General features: G+C 38.9%; 1 protein-coding gene across 2 annotated transcripts in view; it reads right to left on the bottom strand.

Annotated features, from left to right (window-relative positions):
• Positions 1 to 26,388, bottom strand: part of UHRF2 (ubiquitin like with PHD and ring finger domains 2) — an 87,387-nt gene that overhangs the window by 20,048 nt on the left and 40,951 nt on the right. For both annotated transcript variants that reach the window (XM_074166101.1, XM_074166102.1), the window contains exons 5-6: positions 10,736 to 10,845; positions 3,043 to 3,229 (exon numbers count right to left, since the gene is read on the bottom strand). In XM_074166101.1, the coding sequence (XP_074022202.1) occupies positions 3,043 to 3,229; positions 10,736 to 10,845 (297 nt within the window). The remainder of the gene's footprint in view (positions 1 to 3,042; positions 3,230 to 10,735; positions 10,846 to 26,388) is intronic.

Here is a 26,388-nt window from a genome sequence, read left to right as displayed (position 1 = left end):
ACAGATTTCACTATGTCAATAAAGGTGTTGAACCATTATGACAATGAAGCTATGTAGATCAAAAGAAATTAAAAATAATACAAGATGCTGAAACTGTCTAAAAGTAAGATTTTGAATAATACTATGGTTGTTTAAGAAAAAAAAAAGTACGCAATGACCAGTTAAAAGAAGGAACACGACATAGTGCAAATTCACAAGGTGAATTAACTAAAGCATTCCCTGCTTCTTGACAGGGAATAACAGAGTAACCATATCACCTTAGTATCTTTTAAACTGAGTTTTGTATGGAATATTAAATACTGTTTGCATATAGACTGGCTTAATCTCCGCAAGAGAAACTTACAACCCTTTCTCAAACTGCAGGCTTAACCTCTGCAGAGAGTTTGCCAAATTTTATACTATAGAAATAATAAATGGAAATTTTTCCACTTCTAACGCAAATAAAATCTCTCAGGAAGTTAAGAATCAGACAGCCATGACCCTTTGCTAGTATGCAAGAAGATGAAAGAACACAGGCCTCCTCTTTGGTGGGAGACACTGCTTTGCCCAGCACAACTGCCCGCCTACATACAACCAAGCATTAAGACTGCACAGGGCTGGCACCACTAAGTATCTCAAAATTAACTGTCACAAGCCATGAATAAATCTTAATGCTCCTATGACTACACAGCAAGCAGAAACAAACTAAAAAGCTTGACAGCCATTTTCCAAGACATTTTAATTATATGAATTAAACTTCTTCTACATGTGGAAATACACAATTTTTTGGTCTGAAATGTAAGCAGAAGGGTCTAAGAGTGCACTTAACATATGACCTGGAGGACTCTAAAGACCACGTTTTCAGCCAATTTAATTCTTTTGTGGTTGTCTACAGAGCACTGAATCTTCTGTATGGAGGAAAACAGCCCTGGGGACCTATGCAGTGCAGTTATAGTGATATTAATGGAAGAGGGTAGGGAGTCTGGGCAGTAAGGGCAACTTTTGAAAAAATATCTGTTCTTTTCTCTTTCTCTGTATCCCTCTGAAATAGAAGTAGGACAACTCACATTTCATAAGAAGCTTTTGAAACAGAATGAGCACCAGTGAAGACTAGAACACTAACACCTAATCTGAAAAACATCTGAAGCAGCCAGCAAGCTAAGATAATCTTAGCACACTAGCTAAACCAAAGAGACACTGATGGCTGATGAGACCTAAGTATCAGTATCCTGACATGCCTATCAAACCTTCTGTGCATTTGAGGGTGTAGAAGAAACCAGAGAGAATAAATTATTTTCAGGGTGTAAGAAGGATTTGAAGGTCTTGTGGGACAGGGTCACTGAATTGAAGCATATATATTTTATTTATCAGAAACCTTTCTGTGACTAGTAGTGGAAAACAGTTGGGACTTCTCCGTTGCTGGAATGCTGAGTTAGAGCTGGTTCTGAGAGTAACAGGCAACTGAAGAATGGACAGACAGAATAGATGTGTACTTCCAAACAGATGGTCTCACTGAATATTCTGCATGAAGGAAGTCAAAAAACTTCTCATCTGCTATACCAAAGGTCAGGTGCAATCAGGTAAAAATATTGCTTATGGATTGCAGTCAGTAATAAACCACTTGTGTGCTGGGAATGGTTTCAGCATGTAACATCAACTCACTTATGTTGACAAGTAGTAGGAAGCAAGATGTCATGCACAGAAGACCAGTCTGCCTTGACTGTAGAAGACTTGGGGATAGTTCAGGCTAACACACTGTGTAATAAACACTGATGAATAAGCACTGTAATAATTTTGCACATGTAAGAAGTGGAAAGCACATAGACAATATTAAAATAAATGCTGGTTTTAGTTCCAATTACCCATATGTGTTTCTAGCAGGTAATGAAAATATTTTTTAGATAGTGTTTCAAACCAGCAATTCCTCCAAAAACAGTGAATGCAACTCTTCCCAGTGCAGAAATTTCATTGGAAAAGATCAACTTTCAACAACAGTATCCCTGTGGCCCTGTGGCCAAATGTACACACTGAGAAACAGCTATCAATGTCAATGGGCTCAATCACTAATCACACATTGGCATAAACACAGAAGGAGTTCAGAAAAAACACAATGCTCCAGAAAACAGGCAGACCATTAAGCATTGACCAATAAACAAACCTACTATGGCATCCACTATGGTATAGGAGACTATTTATTTCCAGAGAATGTTAAAACTTCCAAAGCATTCGCACAGATTTTTACGTAAAATTTAATCACAAGGTCCAAAGAGATTCCATAAAATGTATCCATAGACATCTTAGACATTTATTGATGTCCATGTAATGTAAAACTTTATTAGAATAAAGTCCTATTTATTACTCATTTATAAAGAGGATTAGCTTCCCATGTAAGTCACAGGCAGGTGATAAATATGAACAGTGTAAATTGTAGATCACTAAAAAGACAAAAAATGGTACAGAACCCAAGGTAATTTAATGGGCTTCTAATGGGTCCACACAGATTCACTTCAAAATACAATTATCTTGATTTAACAATGCCGGTTAGCTTGGTTTTCCTACTGGCAGAATCAGGGACAGTAGAAATGACAGGTAACAAGGTGGTGGTCCTCCCACAGTAGGAGAAATGAATGGAGTAGAGGCAACAATAGATACATGAAGGGCACAGGGGCAGCAACAGGGACACAGGATGAAGGGAAAGAGAAGGGTGAGTGTAAGAGAACAGTTCAAGCAGTGAAGCTTGAACAAAAATAAAAGGCTGGGGAACAACCACTGTTCATAAATGCAAACAGATCAGATAGTGTCGCAGAAGATCATAATGAATAAAATGAACATACCAGTTTGGAAACTCCACAATGGTCATTAAAGCTTACTACTAATCCTTTGTGAATGGATTTAAAAGAATTACCTTGACAAAAAACATAAGGTTTATATTAAGTAGATGGATGAAAAACACAGCAGAAGTAAAAAAGTTCTTCAGCATTGTCTCTCATGAGGTGCAAGTAACAAAACAGTATGATGTATAGAATCGCAATATAGATAAGTAAATCATCCTTGTATATTTACCAGTCCTCATCTTCTGGTATCTTGCTTAAGGGAGGGTTCAGGCAGTATATATGATAAGCCATATTACATTCATCACACAGGAGTTGCATGTGAGCATCCTGTTTTCCACCACACAAATAACATGAACAAAACCGGCACTCCTTATCTGGATCAGCCCTACAGTGCTTGCATTCAGGGCCACTTTTTCCTGTCAAAAACAAAGAAAAAGTCAAATGCCATGTATCTTAGAAAAGTGCATTACTATATCTACAGAAAAAAAATTATTTCTGCACATGAACACTGCCCTCTTGAAAATGCTTTTCTCCTACAATGAAATATTTGACTATCTAGGATAAAGGGATTTTTTTCTGCTATATAAACAAGCAGCAAAGAAAATGACTATCAGCATCGTCTCTTATTTTCTCCCCTCCTGTTCCCAACATGCCACCTGCACACTCTCCCTACAGATGGGGCCTTTCACAATCTCTAGCTGGAGTCTTCTTAGAAGCCATGCAGCAATTCCCATCAGGTAACTAGTAACAGTCAAATGAAAATGAAACTACAATCTGGAACAGCTCTCTTCCCTTGAAATTAAATTTACGGTTGGATAAAAGAATTAGGAGTCTGACACCACAGACAACCCCAAAACACCAGTTGTTTCACAGCAGCAGTTTAGTTTACACACAAAGAAACATTAACTTTCTGTTTCAGCTCACTTGGAAATTCAGGCCCATGAAACAAAATCATTGGCATTGGCTCCTCAATTGGAGAAAAAAATGCTTTTATACAAGCAAGAAGTAAAACAAAAACAAAACATTTAGTAGCCTAAACTAGATATGAAAGAAGAAAGGGAAGAAACACTGAATACTTGTGTCAACATAAACATTTACAGGAGAAATCTGTGAAACAAGTAGAAGGTCCAGAGAAATAAGAGAAGACTTCAGAAGAGAACTTGATAACAGCCCAAAGAATTCCAACATTAAAATTAAAAAAAACCCTCATGTATATGTTCTGTGCAAAAGTCATCCAGAAATGCCACGGAAATGAATTTGAGCTTAAACTAGTCTAATACAATAATTAATAAAGTACTTCCAAATGTCTCTGGAAATAGTATTTTATCTGAAGGAAGTAATTGGCTTTGAATCAGAAGACAAGGAAGACTATTTGAGAGTGTGGTGTTGGAAGTAGGAAGCCGAAGAATCTAGAAACCTGAGATAAAACATTTTTCTTAAAGTTTAGAATGGGCCAGAAAATGTTCTTTCGAGTACCATTCTGGAAGAAAAAAAATAAGCACAGCTTATAAAAGTTCAGAAACCAAAACAGCTGGAATATCAACACTTGGAAGAAATGTTCTTATAAGTCCGCAGGGCAAACTACCAGAACCGTTTGATAATGCCTATTCAAAAGGGCAATTGGCCTAGAAGGACAGTGTGATAAGGACAGATAAACTTATCCTTATCATAATCCTTGCCAAAAGTACCCAAAAGGCATTAGTCGTACAAAAAATAACACTTTCATTGTCTGGGACAAAACCTTACTGAGTACGTCCATGATGTCACAAGCAAGTTCATTAATAATGAACTTGAAGAGCAGTCCCACTACAAAAATGAAACCAAACTACTCCCCCAAATCCCCCTACAGCCCTTCAGAGATAGCATAAACATCATATCCTTCCACAACTGCTAAGCAGACAGAACATTACACAACAAGAGAAGGGCACAAGCAACAGATCATAATATTTAAGAAAGCACTGCCTGATCCAATGAAAGATTTAACCCTTAGGAAAACACAGATTATTTTTTTTTCATACTGCTGCCTGATACCTTTTTAGGGGAGACTAGAATTTGTCAAACCCCAAACACAACTACCCCAGGTTTCTGCACCTAGCATGAGAGAACAATATTCAAGGACCAGCTTACATACTCTCTTGACTTTATTTTTCAACTTTTCTTCACCATGAGTCATTATGTAAGTCGCTGCCTTCAGTGGCTATATAGCCTGGTAAGTTAGTTTGCTTGGATAACATAAGCAATCAAAGTAAGTATTTCTCTCAGCAGTTAATTCTTCAACAGAAAGATGAGGTGGATCCCTGATGCATCCAGAGGAGTTAAGGATACCTTTACACTTTCCCTAAGCATACTGAGAAGTAAAGGAAAGGCTAAAGGTTTGTAGAAATCCAGCCCCTTCCTGCTGAGGAAAAAATTGCCCTCCCAACTGAACAGACTTTACAGAAAATTTGAAAGTGTATAGCAGTGTATAATCTCTGTGAGAGAAACTTCAGACTCAAAGTCTTGTAAGAAAGGGGGACTGGAATGCCAAGTGCTGTGTATATCTGCAGTCTTTCTGGAGGACCTTGAAGAATACTTTTATCTTCAAAGGTGGAAGCAACTAGACTTAGAGAGGGAAGGGGAAGGAGTTTTGCGTAACAAGAGTCAGGGGCTGCTGATGTATTAGGAACCAGCAGGGAAACACCTGTGAAATGTCTCAAAGGAATTACAGCTTTTTCCTCTAAAAAGGTGACATGGTCAATACCCCAACTGAAATGTCACTACACCAATGCATGTAGCATGCATAACAAACAGGAGGAATTAGAAGCGATTCCGCAGATGGAAAGCCATGATCTAATCACTATCACTGAGACAGGTGGAATGAATCCCACGACTGGAGTGCTGCAACTCAAGGAGGGGTGGGAAAGTTGCACACATCTGATGGACTGATTGCACAGAGCTGTCTTTGAAAAACAGTGATGAACAGGTTAAGAGCTTATGGGTAAAAATTAGAGGCCAAGCCGACAAAGGAAACATCATGGTTGGTGCTTACCACCTGCCACCCAAGCAAGAGGACCCTGTTGATGAAGTGTTCTTACTTCAACTACAGGAAGTATCACACTTGCAGGCTCTGATCCAGCTGGGGAACTTCAGTCACCCTGACATCTGCTGGAAAAGCAGCACAGCAAGCTGTAAGCAGTCCAGGAGGCTCTTGGAGAGCATTGAGGATAATTTCTTAATCCAAGTGATATACAGCCTAACCAGAGGAGAAGCATTACTGGACTGGTTGCTTACCAACACAGATGAACTAATTACAGAGGGCAAGATCAGTGGCAGCCTGGGTTGAAGTTATCATGCCCTCATGGAATTCACAGTCTTGAGGGATATGGGCCAGGTGAAGAGTAAAGTCAAGATCTTGAATTTCAGGAGAGTGAACTTCCATTTGTTTAGGTTATTACAGCATGGGACCTCCTGGAAAACCGCCCTCTGGGGATAAAGTAGAAGAACAGAGCTGGCAGCTCTTTAAGGACATTTTTCTTAGAACATGAGAGATCTCAGTTCCCATGTGTAAGCAATCAGGCAAGGAGGGCGGGACACCAGCATAGCTGAGTAAGGACCTCCTGGTCAAACTGAAGCATAAGTAGGGAAATACACAGGCAGGAAGCAGGGACACACATCTTGGGAAGAATAAAGGGATGCTGCCTGGATGCGTAGGGATGGGAGTGGGAAAGCTAAGGCACAGCTGAAGCTGGATTTGGCATGGGATGCAAAGAATAGTAATGGCTTCTACAGGTACCTTGCTCAGAAAAGGAAGACTAAAGAAAATGTACCCATCCCCTATCCACCTCACTGCCCCCATAAATGAGACAGAACTATTGAGAATCGACATGGGGAAGACTGAGGAAGGCAGGAATTTTTTTGCCTCAGTTTTCACTCTTCCCACATCTCTCAAGTCCCTGAATTTCAATGCAGTGACTAGGGGAGCAAAGCCCCTCCCACTGTAAGAGAAGATCAGGTTCGTGACCACCTGAGGAACCCGAACATACTTAAGTCTATGGGACCTGACAAGATGCATCCCAGAGTCCTGAGGGAATTGTCTGATGTAGCTGCTAAGCCACTCTCCATCATATCTGAAAAGTCATGGCAGTCAGGGAAAGGCCCCAGTGACTAGAGGAAAAGGAATATTGAACCCTTCTTTAAAAAAGGCAAAAGGAAAACCCTGGGAATTACTGACCAGTCAGCTTCACCTCAGTGCTCAGTAAGACCACAGAACAGAGACTCCTGGAAGACACACTGAAGTATATAGAAGACAGGGAGGTAATTAAAGACAGCCAACATGGCTTCACCAAGGGCAAATCACGCCTGTAGAATGGCCCTCTACAATGGACCGAATGCATCAGTGGACAAGGGAAGAACTACAGAGGTCATCTACCTGGACTCCCATAAAGCCTTTGATACAGTCCCCCACAATATTCTTGCTGCTAAATTGGAGAGATATGGGTCTGATGGATGAACTATTAGGTGGATAAGGACTCGGCTGGATGACCACATCCAACAAGCGGATGGTCTGCATTCAATGGCTCAATATCCAAGTGGAAACCAGTAACAAGCAGTGTCCCTCAAAAGTCCATACTGGGAACCATACTATTTAATACCTTCATCAATGACACAGATAGTCATTGCTTGGTTATCAATGGTTAAAAAAAATTAGTTATGAGCTGGCAATGTGCACTGGCAGCTCAGAAAGCCAATCATACCCTGGGCTGCATAAAAAGAAGTATGGCCAGCAAATTGAGGGAGGGGATTCAGTTAAACAATACCTGGAGTTTTCAACTTTCTTCAGTACACAAACAAACTACAAACTGTCATTTTCATGACATAACTTTAATTTTTCACATTTCTGCTTTAACTATACTGTAAGTCAAATGCACTGATTATATCTGCGCTATTGGTCACGCAAAGACAAGCCTGTCTGTTCACCCCTACCAACACTATAGTTTAGTTGCATGTATCATTTCATATTCTCTCTTCTTAGGTGGGAAGAGTTACCTCATGTTTATAGCACAAATTTGTATTCTGATGGAAGTAATATATGTAAAAGTAATATATGCAAAATTCCATTTTGCATATAAATATTTGCAATACATTTGCAAGTGTGTCACTTCTGAGTTTTCTACTTTTTCTGGTAGAATTAGTTCTACTTTTTTCCTGGGCTGCAGAATTTAGATTTTCATTAAATAATCTGAAAATAGCTACCTTATTTGTAACTGTAAATGCTAAATGTTTATTGATGTCATACACATTTTTATATAATTTATACACATAAAACCTAACTAACATATGGCCATATATTGTTGTTTATAGTGTGAACATGTTATGTTTGACTATTTTCAAAGCAGGCTTTCTATCTTTTGGAAAGGACATGGACAGTAGCTTAATATAGACAAAAATACAGCCAGGGTATTTTCTGATTGTGCTTACAACAATCCCATAGAGTATTTAAGGCCAATTAATTCTTTCAATTTCATCCACCGTTGTTCTAACAAAAGTCTGCAGCTTTTCATAGCATATAAGCTAAGGTAGCTGCGTGTATTTATAGGTATATGTATATATGTTTTAAAATTTTAAATACAAAGTATAAATAGGGATGTAAGTTCAGTCCAGCTGTAAAGGGTATACTGCTTACGGCATACAGCTCAACTGATGTGCACTGTGCGTAAGTGAACAAAGGCAAGACAGCTTACCAAAAGATCAGAATCACATGAACAGAAGAAATGAAAAGGGCAATGTGGTGAGAAAGTTGGCATCAGGAAAGAGAGCAGTTCAAAACAAGAAATAAGGCTAAATTGCCAGATAATTAAGTTTTAAGGGTTACAATTTTAAAGATTATATGTCTGTGTTACATTTATTTATGAAGGTTTGTAAATGATATCCTGAAATGAATAAAAATGGGACCAGGAACAGAATGAAACAAAACAGACATCTCTACACAGATGGCAATATGTGAGTAGTTTAAGCAAAGAGGTTACAAATAAGGAAATAGCTGTCAAAACAGGAGGGAAAAAGCTGTAATTTAAAGAGCTTGACTTTGAAACAATAGAGGTGCCAATCAGTGTAGAAAATACAGAGTAGAGGCTGCAGCTCAAACACTTTGTTCAGCTTTGGGCCCCTCAGTACAAGAAAGACATTGAGGTGTTGGAGCGGGTTCAGAGAAGGGCAACAAAGCTGGTGAAGGGTCTAGAGCACAAGTCTTATGAGGAGCAGCTGAGGGAACTGGGGTTGTTCAGCCTGGAGAAAAGGAGGCTGAGGGGAGACCTTATCGCTCTCTACAACTGCCTGAAAGGAGGGTGTAGAGAGGTGGGGGTCCGTCTCTTTTCCCAAGTAACAAGTAATAGGACAAGAGGAAATTACTTCAACTTGTGCCAGGGGAGGTTTAGATTGGATATTAGGAAAAACTTCTTCACCAGAAGAGTTGTCAAGCATTGGAATAGGCTGCCCAAGGAATTGGTTGAATCACCACCCCTGGAGATATTTAAAAGATCTGTAGATGTGGCACTTAGGGACACAGTTTAATAGTCAACCTGGCAGCGATAGGTTTACCATTAGACTCGATCTTAGGATCTTTTCCAACCTAAATGCTTCCATAATTCTATGATAAATCAAGTCATGTCACATCAAATGTTGCCACTGTAGATAATTTTGTATAGTCAGCAATACAGTAAACATTCATTTCCTTAACACACATAATTTTTAAAATTAATTCACAACACAATAGGTGCAGGGAAGAACTAAATGAACTTTAATAAATTTATATGCCCTTTTAAAAGTTCATGAACAATTAAACTTGCAAAATAAGTAGGTATGCAAATACAAAGCAGTATCTGTAGATTTTTTAATTTCTCATACTACAGTTTTTAAAACTAAAAATGTGTTAAGATATTGCAAAAATCCTTTAATGTGACCCAGAAAAAACAAAGAGAATGGATGGTTCATTTTTTTTGAGTAATCTGAGGAAAGTAAATCACAAGTAATGAAAAATGAATTGTGAGAACTTAATTGACGAAATTCACATTTTACTTTTAAGAATACCACAGCAAATGGTATTTGCTCCTCTGAAAAGCTGTGATTTTTTAGATGACAGTAAATAAACAGGAAGCTAACTATTCTTGTGCACTGAAAGCTACATAAGAAGGTTCTGAAAAATTGCTTTGGAGTCAGGAGTTTAATATATAACACCTAATACCCATTAGCAGTCCAATCTCTCAGTGTTGCTATCACAAACACTTATTGCTCCTAACTTAAACATATTTTTACATGGAGAATAAAATGTCACACTACTTTTTAGACAAGCTGCCACTAACTTTTTCTTGTGGTTGTGGGGAGGATAAGGAGGTATGACAGAGTTACTTTTTTAGAAGGACACGCAGGGACAAATAATAATCCATACATTAATTATCCTTTTTTTTTTTTTTTTTTGCATGGTACAAGCAGCTTTGACACAAAGTTCCCTATCTTTCTCTTTTTTTAATTCCACATAATGACAGGGTTAAAATGCATCATTACAGATTGATTCTATCTTTGGCATTTATTAATTTATTAAAAGTTTAAATGGCATGTCAGTTGCAATAGCAGTTTTGCTGACCTGGATACCTGTCTAGGAACTTAACTGAGACTGTGAAGTTATTCAGCACAGTTCATTTAGAATGTTACCAGCTGTTCCCCTTTTTACTTGCTTATGACTAATAGCACTAAGATGTTACCAGTTTCCGATTGTAATAGAGCCACCTTACTGTAAATATACTTTTAGAACAGAAATCTAAAAAGGATTCTACATTATTACTTTCCTGAACACACAAAACAATTATTATTACTTCTGCATGCTGATCCTTCTACTTTTTTAAAGAAACATCATTCAATTTGTACTTCAAATAATAAAAAAAGCATACTTTTGAAATCTCCATCCCCAAATGTCAATGGATATGCTCCTGGCTTTTCAATCTTGTACATTTCCTCTATAAAAAGGATTTTACAATCATTTATTGTGTCTTCTGGGCCTCTGAAAAACAAGAATAAAAAGTACATTCAACTTAGTTCCTCAGACCTAGATTCTGTACTTTATGAATCCAAAGCAATGAGATAAAGCTAACTAGCACCTTTTTTCCATCACTGATAGGATACTTTATTTCAATTCACACACAAAATTCAGTCTAGTACTGTAACTTCTAAGAAAACCAAAACACATACTTAACACTTGCATAATGGAAAGACTACTCCATTACTCTCAGACTACCTGGCAGCTGAGTATATCCTTATTGACAGCCAACCATAACTTTATAATTCTATTTCTAAAGCATCAAAATGTTTTTTTTTTTTTTTGGCTGAACACGGCAGACCAGACAAAATCATATCCTCTCAAATACAGCATATAAAACAGTATTATAAAAGTATAGAGTCAGAAATGAATCAGAAACATGACATGTAAGACACAGTTAACAGACACTACTTGGAACCCACAGAGTAAGAAAAGCAACAGAAAGCTTCAAAAGCTCTTCTATGACTTCCAAATGTTTTGGAAACCTAAAATCTGTCCCTGCGAAGACACACACAATACTGAATTATGTACTGTGAGTAGTCCTACTCATGTCAGGTTTCAGTGCAAAATTGGTTCACCATATCTCATGGATAAGTAACAAATACTCCACAACTCCACAACACTAATAGGGAAAGACTTCTAGAGAAGGATTAGGAAACGTTAAATGTAAAGGCTTTCACCTCCTCTTATTACAATCTCTTTGTATTTGCTAAAATTCTAATTCAAATGTACACATATATAGCAAGAAAAGGCCATAAAGAATATCAACAGTTTTAAAACACTGCCTTTTCTTCCCTCATCAGCATGATATTGTGCCTTCCTCAACTGCCTGTCCTAACATTTTCAATTTACTACCTAATCTAGAAATAAGCAGGAATTTTCAGTACAAACTGTATTGGAAGTATTAATTACTGAACATAAATCTCATTGATTTCATTGAATCACATGTCTCGTTACCGATTTCAGAATTGAGCAGTTTGACACGACAGAAAGGAATTGACTAGCTGGAGAACTTTATTTCTTGCAGGGTAAGACCCAGCCATTAAAAAGAAAAAAAAAAAATCTGAAGAAGATTAGGGTTTGTTGAACTTCTTTCTTCTTCAAAAATTAATCTAATTCTGTTACACTGCTGCAGTCCCTGTTTCGGTTCTCGAAAAACACTTCAAAATCTGAAACTACACAAGCAACTAAATGAATACAGATCACAAATTGCCATAGCTTGAATTATTAAGATTATAAAGTTTAACATTTACCAAGACTGTGATGTTTGTAGTTAAAATGTCCAGTGAGCATCCTGCAACACAAGAAATAAAATAGATATTTTTTTCTTTCCTGTATAGACATCGGATGTGCTGGACATAATAGAGAAGTAGTAGCACACAGTCAGCCTAATTTCAAGTTAGGAAAGAGTGAAGATTATACAGTTTTCTGAAGGCTTTATTATGAATGAAAAACCAAACTACAGTATTGGTTACTGTTCAGTATTTGAAGGAGACTGGGAAAGATTCTGCTAAGCACAGCTGAAGTGCACTGCAACCCTACAAATGTCTCTTCAGAAGCAGGGAAATAATGAAAATGAATAACTGTAAGGATAATGATTAAATATTGCCACACTGGAGACTATATTCCAGGCAAAGACCACCAGGAAGTTAAAATGCTATGTTTCTTTCTAATATTTACAGTGCAGAAAGGCCCGAGAAGATGTCCGAATCAGGTAACAAGTCTTCTAAGCCCTATTTGTAGGATATCTGTAAGAAACAATTGCAGGGGTGACTTGAAAATCCTTTTGAAGAAAGTCAGCCAGCTGGCATATCCCTATAAAAAGATCTAGGCTGCAATACTAAATCAAACAATAGACAGGTAGGGAAACAAGATATTAGGCCCCTATTAAATAAGGATAACTGCAATAACGAAACACCACCACAAACACCAGGTTTCCATCTGGGATCTGTTCTTCCATGCTCTACGTCTTTAGCTGCTCCCACCACTTCCCTTGTGCTGTCTCCAGTTCTTGGACTCTGCCACATGCTGACTTAACCAAGGCAGAAAAAAAACTAAGCCAGGAAAAAACCCACAGGCAACAAAATACTTTCTTGGTGGCTCTGAGCACTGCAGTGTTTAGGTCGCCATGGAAATGCAGTTGAGAGGACACGAACTTTAACATAGGAAGTTCCATCTAAACATGAGGAGGAACTTCTTCACTTTGAGGGTGGCAGAGCACTGGAATAGGCTGCCCAGGGAGGTGGTGGAGTCTCTGTGTCTGGAGACATTCAAAACCCACCTGGACACATACCTGTGCAACCTGCTCTAGGTGGACCTGCTCTGGCACAGGGGTTGGACTAGATGATCTCCAGAGGTCCCTTCCAACCCCATATCATTCTGCGATTCTGTGATAGTGTCTTGATTGGCTATAATTTTCTTTTAAGTGTACCAACAGCTGTTTACTTTGGCATCTGTATTTATTTTGACCCTTTTTCTTCCTTGCAGTTTTTGAAGGGAAAACATTCCTAATTGTTGGTCATATGCATAAACAGCAAATGCTAGCACATTTCTAAGATTTGGGTTGTTTCAACAGAACATACAAACGCTACATCAATTAACTACATCCATCAACAGAGAACTGTTTGTTTTCCTGACAAGTGAAATAATGTATTTAAGATAATCTTCATTTGCACACTAGGGGGCATTACTTAAAAGCAGTTCCAGCCATTGTTGGTAACATCTCTCGGATTTATCTAGGTTTCCTTACAATGCAGTGAATACAGGAAGTCTGTTTTTCTGCACCTCAGTCTGGATGAGGCTGCATGGTCCAATGACCCACACTAGAACTTTGGACACCGGCTTCTGTTATGACAAAGTATGCCTCTGACAACGGAAGATTATGGAGATACTTCAAATCTGTGAATGGCTACAGCACTTAAATTCCTCCAGCTGTTACCACAACTGCAGCTCTACTTAAGCCACAATTTCCAGGTTTGATTTAAAGTGAACTATCTAACTAGAAAACTGAAAAGTGATAGAAGAGCACTCCCAAGAACGACTACCTCTCTAAAAGGACCGTGGGTGCCAGTACACCTCTGCGGAAAAGGTGAGACAGAAGCTTCTCTCTTCTGCAGTAGCATGCAAAGACACTTTGAATTATCTACAACACATACCCATTAATTCACAGTCATAAAAGCACTGTACATTCAAACAGAGAGGACAAACTGCAAACAATCTCTGGCAGGAAAACTGAATGAACAAATACAGGCTGAGCTTCTCAAAGCATCAAGGTCTCCTTCCTTATTTTCTGTACCTTGGAGAGTCGTTTCTTAACTCCCCTACTCTTTCTGTTAGTCCAAGATTTTTTAAAGTTTTTTTTAAAAAAACAAACAAACAAACAACAAAAAAAAATCTCACTACACTCATTAATATTATAAAGCTAGTTATGCAAGGACCTTCCTTAGGTATAATACTGCTTGCCTGTGTTATACCTCTATTCCTAGATAAACCGCTATACCTAGATTCCTCTAGGACTTATTTCTAACATAACTCAAAAGCAGTGAATCTATTTAAAAATCAAAATATAGAATTATGTCTTCTTTTACCTAAGTAACATGAAGTTTTATATTCATATAGAAATACATGTATTGGTTTGTATATCAGTATGACTACAAAGCAAAAAATGAAAAATCAACAAGCACACGTTAAGCAGATCTGTATGGAAAAGTCAAAATAGTCATAGCAGTTGAATAATTTGCTGAATATTAGTAAGCATACAACTCCAATGTGCGTCTACAGAAAATCTGAAGCATAACTTAACTAAGCTAAAATCTTATCAAGAATCAATAGTGACAGCCTGAAGGTAGCAGCTTTGACACGACTTTACCCATGTCATGGGATACAAAGATATTCTCAAATTCCAGTACACTTCAGACAAATTTCAGCATATTTGCAGAGTATATTTTTCCCCATTTTTTGCACCTTGCAAGTCTTCAGTGTGTATTAGTCTAAATACACTACGAGCAAAACTGAACCTAGGAAAAACTTGCAACATTTCCTCCCCTCTCCCTACACTGCCTTATTGTTTAGAGCTGTTTTACTTCAATTTACTCTCTTTTTTTTACTGCATTTTCTCCAGAAATTTATAAAAGAGTTATTTAAAAAAAAAAAAAAAAAAAAAAAAAAGCCCTTTTCATTACATGTAATTCTCTGCATACAGCCTTTAGACAAGATGGAAGGTGGCAAAATACCATAAAGATGTACTCACACACCTAGAGACACTTGTGTTGCTACTATCCATACCTTTCAGAAACAAGCCAAACCTGAGCTCAGTAGAATATTTATTAGGAGTAAATTCCCCTGCTGCCATTTCAACTATTAAAATTACTTTTAACTACACTGATTATCACATTGTTTTCTTGAAAGACACCCCTAAAAAGATATCTAAATTGGTTCACTGGCGCTACCACCACAGCAAAAAGTTTTTGCAAAGTATGCAGAAGCATGGATTTTTATCAATCTTATTACAAAAAAATCACATGTATATTATCTCAACCTCAAAGTGCTGAAGCACAACATACTTTTTTTTTTTTATATAGCTGGTTAAATAAAACAACTCCTGTAATTAATGCTAGAAAACACAGAACTCTCAAAATAAAAATTAATTCAGTTGCATGGAGGTAACAATTGGTAAAAACATGCTTTTCTGTCATAGCACTGCAATCCTACTGACATAAGCAATATTACTCCCGTATCTAGATGAAACTTATAAAATAGATGGAATTCATCATTTCTGTACCACATACTAGGTCATGGTAGACATTCATTCTCTTTTGGTTGCCTCCAGCATTTTTCCTTTTGGGATACGGGCATTTAGAAAGTAACTTTCAGACTAAGTTTTTCCTAAAAGATATCCAGTATTTGAGCCAGAGTAAACATTTTATTTTCCGCTATGAGTTACAGCAGGAGCAAGCAAATACTATAAAATAACTTTACAAAGCTGGTATGTTCCAACAAATGCCACAGCTGTATATATGGAACTACAGAGGAAGATCAACTACCATTGTGACAAATGATGGCTAGTAATAAATGGTTATGCTTTACCAAAGCTAAAAATCTCTGCTCAGCTAGTTGCTCTTAAAAGACTAATTCCTCTGCCACATTAGACATACAATAGCTTTAATAATGATCAGGCTATACATCATTTGTCTAAAAAATTATGGTTATCTAATAAAATTGTGGTTATATTACTCTGTCAAATATATACAAGAAATATCACCCTTCTTCATTTCTTCACCTTATCATACAAAAAGTGAGATTAAAAAAAAAAAATAAAAAATCTTGAGTTATACATTACCCATGATAAGCAGGACTACATTTCTATTTCATGTAAGTACACTAAATCCTTTAAAGAAATTAAATCCCAAAACAGAGCCAGACCCTTCAATACAACAGAATTCCTAATATAAGCTTTCCTTTTACTTAGGTTAGCCATAAACAGATAGAAATCTTCAATTGAACCTTCTTATAGCTGTACTTTTATTTCACCCACCCACCTCCGTCGTCTTTTTTTTTTAAACCTTCAGGTTGCAAAACAATCTAGACATACATAATCACAGCTGAGTAGAATTATGACAATTGGGCATTATCCTGGATATTTCAAAGGTCAACTTTCAAGAAAATAAAAGCTTCTAGATGACAATTAGCGCACTGTGAAAACTTTATCAGCTTTTATAGTCTGAGAGATTCAGCTGCAATTGCCAGATCTCGCCCTGGAATTTTCTGGTTCTATCATTTTATCATACTGAAATTAGAAGAAAAATATTTCAGCACTAAGAGTCGAAATATAATGCTGAATAAAAGCAGGGGAACATTTACCAGTGAAAAAATACACACAAAAAATCATAAAGAAAAGTGTCTAATGACAATTTATCTTTAGGCATCCTAAGAGCAAAACCTTACACTAAGTCACATTTACCACAAGCAATTAATTAATTTGTCAGCTTCTATGGTTACTGTCAAAGGGTGTTGTCCAGGTCAGCAGAGAAACAGCCACAATCAGAATAAAACCTAACAGAACATAATGTTGGCTACGTCTCCAAATGCATTAATTCAGTTAACAAACAACATAAAAATCAAAACAGGACCAAATTTACTATCACTTTCACTATTTATCTTCTCATATGCACTACTTTGTTTACATCCCATTTATGATCAATCAGCCTCTATTCTGCTATTGCAAAGCTTTCAGCAGCAACTCTATTTTCTCCCACATCATAAAACAGTTGGATAACTTTTTCAGAAATATGCAAACAATCTTTTCAATATTACCATTCAAAATGCTTGTTAGAACTTTCACAATCATGCCCTTAGAAGCAGCTGAGCTGTTAGAATTCATGTCTAGCGTATGTATCAAGAGCATTTCATTGCATCTTCACACTTGGTGCTTTCACATTTAACAGCTGCATGAACTTGTATCCTGACTTACTCAATACACCCTTTTAAAGTGAGGACTGTTTTTCAAACACATTTCTTTGCCTTTGAAACAAGAGCTCCTGAAATAAGCTGATGAACAACTGTTTATCAACTTTTATTATAAAAATATCAAATTATAAATATGTTAAAATCATTAGGCTAGAGAATTAAATGTGATATTGTAAAAAATCATTTCTACAGAAGTCTACTCCCAAAAACCAGAACTATGTTGTGATGTACACTTCAATATATTCACTCTAAGTCACTATCAGCCAAAAGAATGTTTTGAAATTAAAGCAGATGCATGTAACAGTGTGCATATTTCAAAAGATATTAAGTGGAAAATACCTCAATCTGATTTAAAATATTGCAATATGAAAATTATTACTGGTCCCTTCCATTTAAACATTAATTATAACTTAGGCTGAACTGTAGTTGCAACAAACTGCAAACACACATTATCTAGACAGAATGAAACAAAGGCTAAAACATACCCAATAAGACAATTATGATCCTCAGCAAACATGACTAGAGATTTGATTTTAAACAGGCTTGTCTTAAAGGTAACTTACAAAATCTTCCCACATGAAGACAGCACATTATATTGATAATTTGACCAAATTCTCCTAGGTTGCATTGAACAACATAGTGGTTCTTTTATTTTGCATTGCATGTAAGCAGAAAAAAAGACAATATTTTCAAGATTTTTTCAGAATATTCCACACCCATCTGATTTATCGTAAAAATACAAATCCACGGGTACAAAATGGGACAGTATGAGCTGTGCTTGTTATTCAACTTTATGTGGTTCTATTACACAAGCCACTATAATGACAAAGACACAAGACAACTTTTCAAGTATGCAAAGATTTTATTACTATATATAGCACTAAAAAACCACCCAAAACCAATAAAACCTATTTCCCAGGATATGTTGAAGACCTTACTATCAAAACCATCATAATCAAATATGAATTGTTAAGGCCTTTAAAAACAAAACAAACAAACCAAAACATACACACTTCCAACTCCCAAGCCTACAAATCCACATTGTGGATACACACCCAAGCCAGCCAGGATATTACTGTGTTTTTTTTTTTTAACGTCAGTAGTAGGCATAATGCTTGATGCATTTACAAAACAATGTATTATAGTTCATGGTACCAGACTCTGGAAGCAGAGATTTGGACACAGGGACTATCTTTCCATCCTTAGAGTGGGATCTGTAAAGGAGATGAACATTAGAAAAGCAAACATAAACTTAGTACCCAAGATAAGGGGACAGCACTGGCCTGAGAGAATAGCAAGTCACATTGTCAGATCCTGATAATCTATTTACCATAGTAGGTCAGCTGCAAGACTTTACCCTACGGCATGAAATCCACCGAGGAGATGGAGTAAAAGGCGGCCAAGGAAGATGGCTTCCACACACCCAGCAGCGACAGCACCGAGATGCAGCAGTGGCACTGCCACACGCGGATCTGTCCATGGTCCTGCAGGAGAGCCACTGGTTCCAACAGGGGAGGGGCACCACCTCCAATTACTACAACTACTCCCTTCTTGAACTCCATTAAGTTTGTGGCTGCCACTATCACAATGCTAAATGGGCATCCAGTTTCCAAATCCAGGTTCAAACTTGCAAATGTCAACCCACTTGACCAAATGCCCATAAAGAACCAGGTAAGAAGAGCTAGTTGAAGATCCACAAAGATGGAACCCCAAAGGCTTCATAGATGAAAAAGAAAGCTAAGCTCAGTCCACCTCTCCATGTGTTTGTAGACTAATTGCAAGACGCAGAACAATGAAAAGAGTCTGCTCAAGACATTATTCCAGGGGCCTGGACGAGTCAATAAGATCTGTTATGCTATGAAGAGGCAGGGCTACAAACAAGTGATTCTTACTAGAAGAGAGTAAAAGCATCTTTCCAGATTTTACATTATATTACAATTCTGAGCATAGATGCAGCACACATACTCATCATGACACAGTTATAGAAGACCAATCTGTGTACCCAGTTGAATTAAGTGAGAACCTCAATTCAAAAAAAAAAAGACATGAGAAGAGGCCCCCTTCATAACAAAAACTCCCAGGGATACTCTCAGGATGGAAAGGCCTTCCAGAAAACAAAGAACAGCGAAGAAAGAGTCTTGAAAACACAGAAACATGGTAAGTACTCTGTACAATAATAAAAATAATACTAAGTGAATCAATAAATAAACTTTTAAGGTGCTTTAAAACCAACCAAAACAAACAAACAAAAATAATAATAAAAAAAAAACTAACAACAAAACAAAGCCAAGAAAGGGAAAGATCTGAAGGTAGCCACCATAAAATAGTAAATGCAAAGATACAAAGACAATTCCCATAGAATGCTTCATATCGAACCAAACGCAAATGAGAATTGCCTGCAAACAAGGCCAAAACCTCATTTCTAGCCTAGAAAGTTAATAATGAATGGATTGTCACAGTTTGAATGTACATGATAGTACTACTTTAATGAAAGAGCTTAGCATCCAGAGAAGCTCCTGCTCAGAACAGGATTAATCTCATCTCACCATGAATGCCTGAATATAAGAAAGTACATGGTGACTTACAGAGAGAAAAAGTCTAAATTAACTTGGCGTTTAGATGGCAGTTGCTCATTTTGGAATGTCTTCATTCCTTGTATTGACCAATTCTCTTCAGACAAATTTTATCTGCCACGGTTTAACCCCATCTGACTGCCAGAACCACACAGCCGCTTGCTCACTCCCCACAATTCAGATGGGGGAGAGAATCAGAACAGTAAAAATAAGGAAAAACTCATGGGTTGGAAGAGACAGTTTTATAGGTAGAGCAAAAACCATGCACACAAGCAAAGCAAAACATGGAATTCATTCACTGCTTCCCATCAGCACCCAGGTGTTCAGCCGTCTCCAGGAAATCAGGGCCCCATTACATGTAATGGTTACTTGGGAAGATAAACACTGTAACTCCGAATGTCCTCCCCTTCTTTCTTCTTCCCCCAGCTTTACATAAAAAGCATGACATCATCTGGTATGAAAAGCCCTTTGGCCAGCTGGAGTCAGCTGTCCTGGCTAACTGGGGAGGTCCCAATGGACTGGAGGGTGGCAAATGTAACACCCATCTACAAGAAAGGCAAAAAGGGGGATCCAGGAAACTATAGACCCGTCAGTCTAACCTTGATACCAGGGAAGGTCATGGAGCAGGTCATCTTGAGTGCCATCAAAACCCACATAACGGGCAACCAGGGGATCAGGCCTAGTCAGCATGGGTCTATAGAAGGCAGGTCCTGCCAGACGAACCTGATCTCCTTCTATGACAAGATAACCAGATTATTGGACGAGGGAAAGGCTGTTGATATTGTATATCTGGACTTTCGAAAAGCATTCGATACTGTCCCCCATACAATTCTCATGGAAAAACTGGCTTCACATGGCCTGGATGAGCATACGATCTGCTAGATCAAGCAATGGCTGACTGGAAGGTCTCAAAGAGTGGCGCTCAATGGATTTAATTCCAGCTGGCAGCTGGTCACAAGTGGTGTGCCTCAGGGCTCAGTGTTAGGACCATTTCTGTTTAACGTCTTTATTGATGATCTCGACAAGGACATAGGGTGTATCATCAGCAAGTTTGCAGATGACACCAAGTTAAGCAGGAGTGTTGATTCCCAGGAGGATAGGGAAGCTCTACAGAGCGACCTAGATAGATTGGATCATTGGGCCAAAATCAATGGTATAAGTTTCAACAAGGGCAAGTGCCAGGTTCTGCACTTGGGCCACAATAACCCCAAGCAGCGCTACAGGCTTGGGGAAGTGTGGCTGGAAAGCGGCCCGGAAGAAAGAGACCTGGGGGTTCTAATTGACAAGCGGCTGAATATGAGCCGGCAGTGTGCCCAGGTAGCCAAGAAAGCCAACAGCATCCTGGCTTATATTAGAAATAGCGTGACCAGCAGGAGTAGGGAGGTGATTGTCCCCCTGTACTCAGCACTGGTGAGGCCACACCTCGAGTATTGTGTCCAGTTTTGGGCACCTCAATACAAGAGAGATATCGAGGTGCTGGAGCGAGTGCAGAGGAGGGCAACGAAGCTCGTGAAGGGCCTGGAAAACAAATCATAGGAAGAGCGGTCGAAGGAGCTGGGACTGTTTAGTATGAGGAAGAGGAGGCTGAGGGGAGACCTCATCACTCTCTACAACTACTTGAAAGGACACTGTAGAGAGGTTGGTGCTGGTCTCTTCGCACAGGTAACTAATGACAGAACAAGAGGGAATGGCTTCAAGCTCCAACAGGGTAGGTTTAGACTGAACATTAGGAAAGAATCTTTCACAGAAAGAGTGGTCGGGCATTGGAATAGGCTGCCCAGGGAGGTGGTTGAGTCACCATCCCTGGATGTGTTTAAGAGACATTTAGATGTGGTGTTGGGGGACATGATATAGGGGAGAACTTTGTAGAGTACGGTAGATGGTTGGACTCGATGATCCCGAGGGTCTCTTCCAACCTGGACAATTCTATGATTCTATCCCTTCCCAACTTCTTGTGCCCTCCCAGCCTGCTTGCTGGTGAGGCGGTATGAAGAGCAGAAGAGGCCTTTACTGTCTTAGCAACAACCAAAAACATGAGTATGCTATCATCAGTGTTTCTCATCCCAAAACATAGCACTACACCAGCTGCTAGCAAAAAAACTGAACTCCATCCCTGCTGAAACCATGGCACATAAGTACCTGTGCCACGATGTCCAGTTCCACTACTCATGATATTAAATGCTCCATTTAAGTTCCCAATGGTTATTGCATAATGGCAATACAGCTTTTCTAGGCCTTATGTGTATGTTTGGAATCTGTGATTGTTCCATTACTATTCATTTTTGTGTAGAGATATATATATAAATGTTCATAGACTTTTAGGTAAAATTGTTGGACAGATTCCTCAACAAACAAATAAGGAACTGTGGATGGGGTAGGTGTGCAAAGGGCCTGGGATTATCAGAAGATCCACGCTAAATATAGTGGGCCCCCTGATGACAACAAACATAGAAAAGGTCAAGGTATACTCAGCACCTTCTTTACCTCAGTGTTTGCTAGTAAGACCTGTGTTTAGGAATCCCAGGTCCCCAAGACAACAGGGAATCTCTGGAACACTTAAACTGGACATACATGTCTATGGGGCCTAACAGGTTGTACCCATGAGTGCTAAAGGAGCTGCCTGACCTCTGGACAGGGCATTTTTGGTCATCTTGAAAGGTCCTGACAACTGGGACACCTTCCTGAGAACTGAAAGAGAGAAAGTGTCACTAATCTTCAAGAAAGAAAATCTACTGACAGACTGGTCAGCCTCACCTAAATCCCTGGGAAGGTGTTGAAGCAAATAATCCCAGAAACGATTACCAGATATGAGGAAAGAAGGTGACTGCGAATTGTGAGCACGGACTTCCAAACAGGAAATCATGCTTAACCAACCTGAGAGTCTTCTATAATCAGGGGATTTGCTTGGAAGATGACAGAAGAGCAGATGTTCCTGTCCACTTTAGCAAGGCTTTTGATACTGTCTCCCATAACATCCTTACATATAGACCTGATCCTGACACGTAAGTATGGGTTAAGTAAGTGTAAAGAGGACTGAAAACTAGCTGAATCCACAGGATTGTGACGAATGGCACAAAGTTGGAGGCAAGTTAGTAGCACCCCAGGGGTTGACCCTGGGGCCAGTACTGTTTAACATCTTCATTATTGACCAGAATGATGGAAACAGTGGACTCTCAGCAAGTTCACAGATGATACAGAACCAGGAGTAGCTGCGAATGTAACAGATGATATGCCACACTTCAAAGTGACCTGCAAAGCTGGACAGAGAGGAACTTCATTATATTCAACAAAGAGAAATGCAAAGGCATGCACATAGGGAGTACTCCATGCACCAGTACATGCTGAGAGCCAACTGGCTGGAGAGCAGCTTGGTAGAGAAAGGACTTGAACTCAAGAACAAGCAGCTGACCATAAACCAGCAATGTGCCCTCGTAACCAAAGAAGCTGAACAGCCTCCTGGATTGCATTAAGAATAATATTGCCAGCATGTGAAGGGAAGATGAACATTCCCCACTGCTCAGCACTGGTGAGGCCAAGTCTGGAATCCCTGGGATAAGACAGACATGGACTTACAGGAGTGATTCTAGAAAAGGTCCACAAAAATGATTAAGGGACTGGAATATCTTTGTATGGCCGTGTTTAGCCTGGAGAAGAGAAGGCTTGTGTGTATACGGCTCTTATTCATATATATAAACAGGGAGCCAGACCCTTCTCGCCAGTGCCTTCCACCAGGACAAAAGGTAAAAGGCACAAACAGAAACACTTGAAATTCCCTGACCACACAAAATACATTTTTACAGTGATCGTCCAGAGAGGTTGTTGAGTCTCCATCCAATAGAGATATTTAAAATCCAACTAGACATGCTCCCAGGCAGTCTACTCTAACTGACCCTGCAACCTCAAGAGCTCCTTCCATCCTCAATGATTCTCTTAAATGTATACATATATTTCAACACCACTCCTTTTTTATTTCTTTCATTTTCATAATGCTTTTCTTAATACTGTGCTCACCACCATTTTTTTCCCCACGCACATTGTTTGCCTTTTTGCACTTGTTTGTTTTACTTCTGTTCTTCCTCTACTGTTTGGAAATACTTTCCTCAGTGGGAACAAACTAAACTTCAACACACTTCTAAAAATCACCCCCTAGAAAGCAAGTCAAAAGACTTGTGGTTCCAAGTCTGCATGTTTATTAGAGAAAGGATAGTGTTACAAATACTGAAGATACAGTTTATGTTCTGGGAAAACAAAGACCTCAAGATGCAAGTCAACCCATTTTTCACCTTCAAAAGACACTTTTATCTTATGGTAATTCTGAAATGGTTATGAAACCCAAAATATTCCAACTTTTAACACTGGTACTTATGCTTCTTTTTTTTGGTTAAAGCAATTAATGCTTTAACATATAACAATTAAGTAATTGAAAAGGTAAGCTATGGAACCAATTTTCTTCCCTTCTCTTTACACAATTTATGTCCATCATCTCTGGTCTGCCTGCCACATACCACTGTGCTTCCCAAACAACCTCAGCAGCCTTCTGCTGAATTTAGTCTATTTTACGTGTCTCTCTTTTGCGCACTGTGTGTGTGTTTGAGGGTGGGTGGAATCTAGTATTCTTAATGCAGTCTAATTACTGCTTTGTAAAGGGGAATAAATCACTTCCCCCAGTCTTCTGATTATACTCCTTATCGTACAGTCTGAATACTGTTAAACCTTCATTACATGCTGCTGGCTCATGTTCAGCTTGCGGTCTACCAAGACACAAAGGTCTTTCTCATCAAAACTACTTCCCAGCCAGCCAAAGTTGCTGCAAGGGGCTCTGCCTTCCCAGGTGCAAGAAAACTCTGTGTTTATCCTTGTTGAATTTCATGAGGTTCTTGTCAGCCCATTCCTCCTGCCTGTTTAGGTCCCTCTGACTGGCCCTACTATCCTTGAGTTTCCATCAATTTGGTGTCTCAACTTGGTAAGAGTGCACTGCATCGCCACTGCCACACTCTTGCTTAAGATATTGAACAGTACAGGTCCCAGGACACACCACTGCAGTTCCCTGCTTGTTATCACTGTCCAGGTAGCGTACAACTCATTAAGCACTGTCTTCCAAGCCCGATCATTAAATCTCATGTTTTTTTAAACCCATCTGGTTGCCCATCCACCCACATCACAACATCCTAATTGGGATAGGATATTACAGGATACAGACAAAAGACCTGCTACAAGTTGAAGTAAATGACATCTGTTGCTCTCCTCTGGGCCATAGAGCTAATAATTTTATCATAGAAGGCAGTCAGGCTCGTAAAGCATGATTTGCTCTTGAAAAAAATCCACCCTAGCTATTCCAAATCATCTTTAAATGACCAGAACTTCCAAGAGGACTGTCCCATTGTTTTCCTCACACTGAAATAAGGCAAATAGACTACTCTGAAGATGGAGGCAACATTTGCCCTTGTCAGTGAACTCCCTGACCTCCACAACTTTTCAAATATAGTACAGAGGAGCATCACTACAACATCAGGCCGTTCCTTTGGCATATTTGGATGCAACTCCTCTGGTCCCATGGACTTGCATTGGTCAAGCTCTTGCAAGCACTCCTTGACTCATGCCTCATTCACTGCTGCTGACTCTCCTTGAATGGTTTCACGAGGCACAGCTACAAGAGAGAGCTTGTCAGTGAAGACTAAAGCAGTGAAGACAACATCTGCTGACACTGAATCATCTGGTTTTTTCATCAATAGATCTTTATTTTCCTTGTTAAGCCTTCTACTACCAAAGCAGTGGGTAAAAGCTCTCTGCATTGCCGCTGATGTCTCTTACAAGTGTCAACTCTAGATGAGCTTTGATTCTCATAACACCCTTGTATGTTCAAATTTCCTCCTTTTTACATTGTCCCTGTTTCCAACTCCTATATACCAACTTTTTGCACTGAAGCCAAGTCATGAGTTTCCTGTTCAGCCTTGCCAGTCTCCCAATACTTCTATCAGTTTCTTGAGCGTCAGGATGAACTGTCTTTGCATTTAGAGGAGGTTGTCCTTAGCACCTGTCAGGTCTGCTGCGCTCCTTTACCCTTCACAGTTGCCTCCTATGGGATCCCATCAACCAGTTCCTTGAATGAAACTGAAGTCTGCTCTACTAAATTCCAGAGTCTGTGCTCTGCTACTCTCCTTCCTTAGTTCCAACAGGGCTTTGGTATCTACTGATTCACATTTAGTATAGCCAAGGCTACCACTGATCATCTGATCCCCAAACCGTTGTTGACAATAAACATCATATCCAGTTGTGTATCACCCTGTTGACCTACTGTATTAAGAAGTCATTCCCAGAATCCTTCAGACAGCTTCTTGACTGCTTGCATTCCAGTGTTATCTTACCAGCAAATGTCAAGGAATTTGAGTCCTCCATGAAAATCAGTGCCTGCGATTCAGACTTTTAAAGAAGGCTTTGTCCTCTTCCTCACACTGATTGGGTGACCTAC

The sequence above is a fragment of the Numenius arquata genome, chromosome Z, assembly GCF_964106895.1.
Source record: "Numenius arquata chromosome Z, bNumArq3.hap1.1, whole genome shotgun sequence".
Lineage (NCBI taxonomy): Eukaryota > Metazoa > Chordata > Aves > Charadriiformes > Scolopacidae > Numenius > Numenius arquata.
Note: the sequence above shows the minus strand (reverse complement) of the source record. Positions and strands in the feature narration are given on the sequence as shown.